Here is a 9166-nt window from a genome sequence, read left to right as displayed (position 1 = left end):
AGGGGTCCTGGCCTGCGGGGGAGGGCCGGGGTGCTACCCGCCACCCCCGTGTCCGCAGGGCTGACCCGCACGCACAGGGCAAGGGGCAAGCGCCCCAGCAGCGGAAGGGCTGCTGGAGCCTGCAAAGCCGGAGCCAAGCGAGGGAGGGTCACACGAGCGCTTCTGGCGACGGGCAGCCTACCGGGACCTTCACAGAGGACTGAGCGCTTCGTCAGGGTTCCGCGGTCTCCCCCTTTCCCCCTTCCAAATCCGTGTGATCGCTTCTAACACTTGAGGAACACATCGATTTTCAGACGTCTCCCCAGCCCCGCCCCCAGCCTTTGACCACACCTCCAGGCCTTCAACTCCGCCCCCGCCCTTCGGCCACGCCCCCAGGCACTTGGCCACGCCCCAGGCCTCGGTGCCGCCCGGTTCAGGGAGCCGGGATCAAAGAGTTTGCCCCAAGATTCAGGCAGCCAGTCCCCTAGTGGCCACGAGTCCAGAGCTCAGCCTAAAACAGGAGGAAGTGAGCACGCGGGTGAACGCGCGCTGCACGGGAGAGGGGGGTGAGGCCCTGTGTCCAAGGCAGGCTGCCTGGAGGAGGAGGCTCTCTCGCACTGGGCCAGCTCAGGATTGCCGCGGGCTTTCAGCAGCACTGCGCGGTGTTACTGTTCGAAGGGACCTGGCCGGCAGTGAGTGGAACCTAGCAGTGAACTAGACAGACCGGGCCGCGCAGGTGTGAGCACGCACACCCCGCCCTCCCAGGAAGGGAGGCCCCACGATGGAGGCCTCTGGGCTGGACTCTGCCAGGCCAGGGCAGGGGGATGGACAGCCCACCGTGAAGGGAAGGTCCAGCCCTGGGAGGCCCGGAGTGACCTGAGCAGGGGGTCGAGTGCTCACCAATGGGCAGGAGAGGAGGCACAGAGCTTCCACTCAATGGGCAGCCCCAGGTGGGGTCTCTGGGCAGCCAGCCTGGAGGCACAGGCACCACCGAGGACAATGCTGATGTGTCTAGGAGGGGCTGAGGTCACGGCAGCGAAGGCAGACCTGGAGGACAGCAAGACGCACTGGGGAGAAAGACCGTACATGTGGGCTAGGCGTGCGGACCGCCGATGCAGAGGCCCTGCTGACAGCTGGGCAGGAAAGAGAAGACTGCGGGGTAGAAGGGGGACTCGGGGCCAGACCCTGGGCTGCAGCCTGCCACCCTGACAGGCTCCCGCCATTCCGAGGTTGGGACTGGCCGCGACCAGAGAGGGTGATGGTCCCACCACGACGGTGTGCCTGGCCCAGGCTGCATGTCCCCTTCGGCGCTCCCTCTGCTTCGTGCTGGCCGTCCCGCCCCCGGTGGAATGCAGGCCGGGGGGGGGGCACCAGCACAGTCACCTCTCCGTTCCAGGGGCCCTAAGGCCCAGTTACCTGAAGCCACTGGAGCCCGAGTCCCCCGCCTCACACAGATGCCTGGGGCCTCACTCAACAGGTGCGGAAGGACAGCCGGTGCCGAGGCGGGGACCCCGGGACTTCCCTCCAGGCGGAGGCAGGAGACCGCCAGGGACGGAAGGCGGCAGCCCTGGGGATGAGCGCTCTCTCCCAGGGAGACTCGCCGAGCGGCCGCAGCCCACCAGGCCCAGGCGGCCATTCTCCGGGAGCCGCCGGCATGGAGCGGGGCCAGGGCCTCCCCAGAGCCGGAGGCGTAGGGCCTTCCGCAGGAGTCCTGCTCGCCTAGCTGGAGACACAAGTGCTCGCACACGCGATCCTGGCAGCCATTTTCCTAAGTGCTGGCGACAAAGCCTCCGGAGCCCTCCGCGACGTTTGCCAGGGTGGAGACACAACAGTCACCCAGATCTGCGGCCAGCTGCTCGCCGTTTCTGGAAAGCCCAGCCATCCAGCCAGCCCATGCTGCCCGCCCAGAGGTTCAGTTCGCGCTCCTGGGCCGGGTCTGGAAAGCCAGAGTGGGCCCGAGTATGAAAGGCGGCAGCCTCCCCTACGAGAGCTGGCGGCTCTCCGTGGGGCTCTGGGGGGCCGCCAGGGCTGAGCGAAGCCCTGCAGAAGCCACGGGGCTCTGGGGGAGGCCTGGCGCCCCCAAACTCCAGCTCTGAGGGTCTGCGCATGGCGAGCAAGGCATTTAGAAAGGGACACCACCAGATTCCGTTAGCCTTGGGACAGCCAGGGACAGCCCCCCGCCCCAAATGACAGCTGGCAAGTGCACGGGCCCTCGCCTCCCTGCAGCTCCCCCCACAAGCAGGAGACCCGCATCCAGGTCCCCCTTTCACTCTCCCCCCCATCCCCGGCGTCACCCACGGCGCTCCGGGTGGCAGGTGGCATTCTGTGGAGGTCATTAACTCCAGAGCACCGCATTTTAATGCAGAAAGGAGCCCTTCTCTATCGGCGCAGCTGCGAAGCTATATAAAGAAATGGGGATTTTAATGTTTTGCTTTTCTTCCCTTTTCTAGTGCCACATTATCATAACATTTCCCTATAATTACGCCCATAAAAGTCACCTGAAAATACTTCATGCCACAAAAGTTGATCTACACACGTCATTCCATGGATGTCGAGTGGCGAGTCCCGGGCAGGATCCTCCAGGATGGGATTCAGCCAGGAGCCGGGTGCCGAGCAGACCCGGCAAGCCTGCGGTGGGATGCAGCCCCCTTTTGGGGATCTGCTGTCCTCTGTCCTCACTGGCAAGAGAGATGCTGGAGACGGTCCTGGAAGGCTGTGGGCTGCCTGTTCCCCAACGCCGCTCCCCAGGACCCTTCCCCCAGGGGTCTGTGCCCAGGAGCGCCCAGCTCAGCTAATACAAACCCCACAAACAGAGGTGACTGTGTTTATGAAGTTGAAAGAAACCAACACCACATCCTCTCCAGCCAGAAATTCATCAGATACAAACACACGGGAGAAAAGAAAAACAAAACAAAACAAAAACAAAGAGCCCGAGATGAGAGAGAAACCTCTGCATGGCATCACTTCATTAAGCCCAGTATTTTCGAATTTACCTCTCCAAGAACTCCAGAAATAAAATTTGAATAGCAGGAAAGCAGCATATTCTAATCTCTCCTAACTATGCAATAAATTCTATTTATAAAGAAAATGCAGCAGCAGAGAGCCCATGCTCGGTTAGTACTCTAATGGATCAAAAACAATTCAGAAGTTGTTGGTAACTTCCCATCGTTGCAGCCGAGGGTGTGAGATTTAACTCAAAGCTACAAGTCCATTTCGATGGGATCAATTGGGGAAAAAATTCGATGTCAGAAATATTTACATGCCAGGAATGTCTGTCCGCCAAGCCCTTCCCAGTAGGGACAGCACAGAGCTCTCCACCTTTGGACTAAATACTGCACACAAGTGTCCAAGTCAAGGCCTGGTGTCCCACGACATCCCACCAGCTCATCGTGTTCTCCATCCCCCTCACTGGCGGGGGAGCCCCGGTGCTGTAAGCCAGCGAGGAAAGACGACCACATTCTCAGCAACGGGCACCCCGACACAGTCCCGCACCTCTGGCGGTCCCAGAGCAGCCCCAACTCCTTCTGAGAACCACATCCATCCACGCCAAGCCCTCTGCTCCTGATAGGCCAAGGGCCGACGGCACACACCAGCTCCTTCTAAGACACAAAGAAAGAGGTCTGTCCTTCTAAGAGACACAATGAAGGAGTTCCAACTTTCTCCTCCAAGCTCATCACCCCCAAACCAGCCCTGCTGTCAACAGAATGTCCACAGACCACCAAGTGTGCGTCTTGGAGAAAGCCATCGGGGACCCCCCTTCCTCTTTCTGCTTTCCCTGGCAATCCTTCCCCAATGGGAGAAAAATGACAAGACTGTGTCACTATAGCAACGAACCTAATTGGTGGACTGCAGGTCTCTCTCCAGCCAGAGGGTGGAGCCCATCTCCTTAACTATGAGTCTTAGCTGACTGGGCCCCGAGCAGAACATCCCCTAACTGAAAACCAGGCCAAGAAATAATCCAGTTTTCCTTACGCCGCGCCAGAAAGTGAACACCTTACGTGCTGCAGAGAAATGCTCAGATTTAATAGGGAGGATAATTGAATCCTGTATGATACGTATCAGTTTCCCTAATTAATATGATACAGATATATCTGCTCCATAACACAAAAACATTTGGGGTAATAAAAATCCTGACTGATAACAAAACCAATTTACAAACAAGGATGCTAACTATTCTCATTCATCCCAGATATATTGGAAAAGAGGACGGAAATCATAAGAACTGTTTCATTTGCATTTTATTTGCTTTATCAATTCTAAAAAAAAAGTGTTTTCTTTTTTCTGCAGGACTGCTGTTCCACGCTATAAATTATTATTATGTCTATTTTGTATTTTAGTAAAATGTTTTAATTTCTCCAAGTGCATTTCCGGTGAAATGGGGTGTGTCTGAAAACGGCTTATCTTATTGTCAATTATTCCATTACATGGAAATGGCAACAACCACGAAAATGTGGTTAACCCAAGCTTTCATTATTAATGATTTCAGCTNTTCCGAATAAGGCATTTTACCAAATGTCCTTGTCCTGGTGGAAGATTTGTTTCCAGAACACCAGGGAGGCTGCTAAGGATGGGCTGAGTGCGGGGGTGAGGATCTCGGGTTGCATGGTCTGCCTGGACAGCTGGCAGCTGGGTGGCTGCTCTCTGACCCCAGAGGGACCTGGAGCAGGTAGCAGTCCTGGGAGGGTGAAGGTGTGGGGGTGCAGGTGGTGGGGAGTGCAGTGGGCAGACCCTGTAAGCACTGATGAGCTGGGAGCCGGGGAGGCCCGGGCTGGCACTGGGGCTGTGGAGCGTGCAAACCACCGCCAAGGTGTCCTATACTTAACCATTAGTGGTTGCTCTTTTTCTCATCCAAAGGGCTGCTTCCCCACCCAGCTGCTGTCCTGGATTCTCATCTGGGACCCAAGGACCCTGTCGCCAGCACTGGCCAGGGACAGCAGCCCCGGGGGATGCTCAGGGAGCTAGTCCCCTTCCCAGCACTGCTGACTGAGCCCCCCGCCCCATGCCACCAGGAAGAGCGTTCAAATGGCACCCAGGCGGTACCGAGACTTTATCTATCAGTGCTTTGCACATCACCAAGGAACCCTGTGAATGCCGCTGGAGGGCTGAGATGGCCGCGAGGAGCCCGGGGAACCGCCGGGACCATCGCTCCAAGCCCCGGCCCCCAGCCCCCTGCACCCGGCCCCGCAAGTGCTGGCGGTGCCCGCTGGGCAGCTCGGGTCACGACCCCGCTGGGGGCCTTCCCGCCAGGCATCCCCTCCCCGCGCGGGGCGCCAGCCGTCGCCTGCAATTGTAGGCAATGCACAACGGGGCTGAAAGAAGTAGGGCCATGCCTGCTCCGGCACCAGTCTCCCTCGCGGTTCCGGCGGGCTGGGCTGTCCCAGGACTCCGCGACCGCACGGCCGCCCGGGTCTCCGTGGTCCACTGTGGTCTCGTTCTGGAAGCAGCGGAGGGTTCAGACTGAGAGCGGGGAGGCCGGGACTTCGAGGTGGTGGCGCGGGAGCCAGGCGCGGCACTGGCCTCTTTTTTTTTTTTTTTTTAAGAATCCATATTTTTCCATCACCTCCCGCGCCCATGGCAGTTCTCCATGACAGGTGTTCCTCAGCGCCCGTCCTCTCCTCCCGCTAGGATGGGAAGGGACCAGGAGCCTATGCCAGGCGGCCGGCCGGGGAACCGACCAGCCCGCGCCATCCCAGCCCCCGAGCCCGTGCCCAGGACGCTGGCCACTCCCCGCCACCCTGGCGGGCTGCGACCGTGCGCCCGGAGCACTGACCACCCACCCCCACCGCAGCCCGAGGCTGCACCCGGGACTCCGACCGGCCCTCCTTCACCCAGCACCCCCCCTCGCTCACCCCAATCGCCCCCGAGCCTGTCCCCATCCCCGGTCCCCCGCACCCACCCCAGCCCCGAACCCGCGGCCCCGCGCCAGACCAGCTGGGTCAGCGGCTCAGGTCCTCGGACACGACTCCAGAAATGCCCGCGGCGGCGGCGGCGGCGGGCCCTCTCCACATACCCCACCCCTCACTTCTTTTTTTTAAGAAAGCGCCTGGCGAGTCTGCTTCCCCGGCAGGCAGAGGCTACAACCACGCGTCCGAGCCCGAGCCCCGCTCCCGCCGGAGGCACCCCGCTCCGGCGCGGCCGCCGCGTCGCCCCGCGTCCCCGGCGGGAGTGTCGCCAGCGGAAAGCGCTGGGCAGGGCGCTCCCCCGACATCCCCAGCGGTGCGGCCCGCCGGCCCCGGACCTGCCTCTGCCTCCGGAGCGCGCGGCTCGCCTCGGCCCGCCGGCCTGGGCCGGGAGCGGCGGCAACAGCACACCGGGCAGCCCGGGGCATCGCCGCGCCACCGGGGCCTGGCTCCCGGGCCCTGCCCCGGAGTCGGGGCGGGAGGCTCGGCGGCGGCGCCCGCTTCCGAAGTGCCCGAGCGCCGGGAGCCCGGGCGGCCCCTCTCCCTCCTGGCCCAGCGGGAAGCGGCGGGACCCGGGGACGGCGCGCCGCGAGCTGGCAACTCCGCACCGACTCCTGGCGGCCGCCGGGGCCGGGGCCCGGGGTGGGGGAGGGCCCGGGGCCGGGGCCGGAGGGCCGTGCGGGAGCCCGGGCCGCGCGGTACTCACTGCAGTAGGCGATGAGCAGGCTGGCCAGGATCATGAACGCCCAAAAAGTTGAGGACATGCTGGGCAGGGCGGTCGCATCTTGCCGGCTGCTGGTCCTGGGCGATGGCGCCATTGAAGCCGCGGCGCCCGCGCGGGGGGCAGCAGCGCGTCTCAGCAGCCGGCCCTGCCCGCGCCCCCGCGCCGGCCTCCACGTGCGGGCCCCGCGCGCGCCATCCTCCGCCGCCGCCGCCGCCCCCCGCCGCCACCGCGCGCAGGCTCCGGCCCACTGCGCCGCGCCGGCCGCCGCGCGCCGCGCCCGTGCCCGAAGCTCGCCCGCGCCCGCGCCCGCCGAGCCCGGGGACGGCGGCCCCGCGGCTCTGGGCGTCGCTGCGCGCCCGGGCTCGGCGCGCCCGGCCACCAATGGGAGGGGCGCGCCCGGTGCGCGCTCCCGACGCCGCGGGGTCCCGGCGCGGTCCCCGGGACTGGCGGGGGAGGCAGGCGGAGGGGACGCCGCGCCCAAGCCGCGCCTCTGGATGGCGACAGAGACGGCCGGGCGCGCCCGCTGCCTGGGCACCACGCGGGGAGGACAGGCCTGGCCAGAACGAAGTTTGTGGACTTGGGCTGCATGGCCCGTGGGCCCCAGGCGCCCCGACTCCTTTCCGCAGAGGCCAGCAACACCAGGTCCCAGAGTTTACTGTAAGTACAGTGTGTTTTGGGTCCTTTCCCTAGATGCGCCCTGTCACCCCTGTTCTCGGTTGTGCGATGGTGTCCCCGAACCCACAAAGAGACAGCCTTAGACCTGGGCAGAGTCAGCTGAGGTCAGCTCCCAAGAAGGCTCCTGGTCTCCCTAAGTCGAGCTCGGCCAGGCAGGGACACATGTCCCTAAGAGCACCTTCCTTGTCCTCCCTGTGGCGCCCCACCTTTGCACAGGGCCCTGGGCCTTAGTAAACTGTCTCCCCGCCCATCGCCTGACAAGGCCCCAGTCTTGTTTCTCCAAACTCCCATCCAGGGGCTGTTCTCCTCAGAGTGGACTTTGTAAGCAGGATAACAATGAGTATAATTCATTTTATTTGCGTAGTTAATAATCATCAGCAAAACTAATTCATTCCTACGAACGAGAGTGGATCAAGTATGTCCTTTGAGGTCAGATTCCCCAACCCCACTCCTTCCTCTCATGTCCCCCCAGCAAGACAAGCTCCCAAGACCAGATGCTCTCCAGATGGCCCTACCACCCAGGGAGGCTCTGGCCCCTGCGGTTCACAGCCACACTGCCCACCCCAAACGCTGCGTTCCTGCAGGTCAGTGCAGGTTCCCCTATGAGCTCACCCTTCCTGACTCAGAGGATCTTCTGATCCTGCACAAGGAGGGGAAGCTCCCAGGACCCCATGAGGTCTCACTGGAACCAGAGACCCTTTCCCAGGAGCCACTAGAGGGCCTGACGCAAAACTGGTCACCAGCTTCCCCCCTTCACCTTGGGCCCTGGCCGGCTGGGCCAACAAGGGGCCATGGAGCCTGTGACCACGGCTGCTGAGAATCTGCTGTGGGCACGAGGGACCTGCATAGGCACCGCACACGCACACGCACGCACACGCCTACACACATGCACACATACACCGCACACACCATACACGCGCAGTGCACACACGCACCACACACACCACATACACACATGCATGCACACACACGCACATGCACACACATGCACACATACACCGCACACAGCATACACACAGTGCACACACGCACGCACACACACATGCACACATACACCGCACACACCACACACACGCAGTGCACACATGCACCACACACACCACATACACACATGCATGCACACACACACACATGCACACATACACCGCACACACCACACACACGCAGTGCACACACACACACAGGCACACATACACTGCACACACCACGCACATACAGTGCACACATGCACCGCACACCACATGCACACACGCACACACATGCACACACACGCACACACACACATGCACACATACACCGCACACACCACACACACGTAGTGCACACGCACACACACATGCACACATACACTGCACACACCACGCACATGCAGTGCACACATGCACCACACACACCACATACACACATGCACACACGCACACACATGCACACATGCACATGCGGTATCTACATACCACACACACATCCCTTCGCTCACACGTGCGTGCACACACACACACCACCACACACCGTGCAGAGGAAACCAAGGCAGGCAGGACAGTCCCCAGGCCAGGCGCCCTCACCCAGGCCCGTGGGTGGCTCAATGCGGAGCCCTCGCCAGAGGCTGTAATGTGATTGTGTGCAGCATGGTTTTTTTTCGTAGATTTCCTATTCCTGCTTAATTAAAACAGTCTGCCTTCCCTTCTTGCTATCTTCCCAACGCAGCGTCCTGGTTCCCTTTGCTGGCATGCAGGTCTGCAGCCCCGAGGCTCCTGAGAACCTGAGGGAGGACGGGCAGGAGCCCTGGTCCCGAGGGTGCTGGGCTGGGGTTCGCCCCCTGGGCCAGGGAGGGGCTCTCTCGCCCAGAATCCCTGCCTGCCTCTCTAGCTCTCAGTCTCCCCCTTCGATG

General features: G+C 61.9%; 1 protein-coding gene across 1 annotated transcript in view; it reads right to left on the bottom strand.

Moving 5' to 3' along the window:
- TAFA5 (TAFA chemokine like family member 5) overlaps positions 1-6697 on the bottom strand; it is a 198383-nt gene extending 191686 nt beyond the window's left edge. Inside the window, exon 1 of the mRNA XM_040637733.1 lies at positions 6586-6697. Within this exon, the coding sequence (XP_040493667.1) occupies positions 6586-6697 (112 nt within the window). The remainder of the gene's footprint in view (positions 1-6585) is intronic.
- Between the last annotated feature and the right edge of the window lie 2469 nt (positions 6698-9166).

Source organism: Ursus maritimus, unplaced genomic scaffold (assembly GCF_017311325.1).
Source record: "Ursus maritimus isolate PB19 unplaced genomic scaffold, ASM1731132v1 scaffold_21, whole genome shotgun sequence".
Taxonomy (NCBI): domain Eukaryota; kingdom Metazoa; phylum Chordata; class Mammalia; order Carnivora; family Ursidae; genus Ursus; species Ursus maritimus.
Note: the sequence above shows the minus strand (reverse complement) of the source record. Positions and strands in the feature narration are given on the sequence as shown.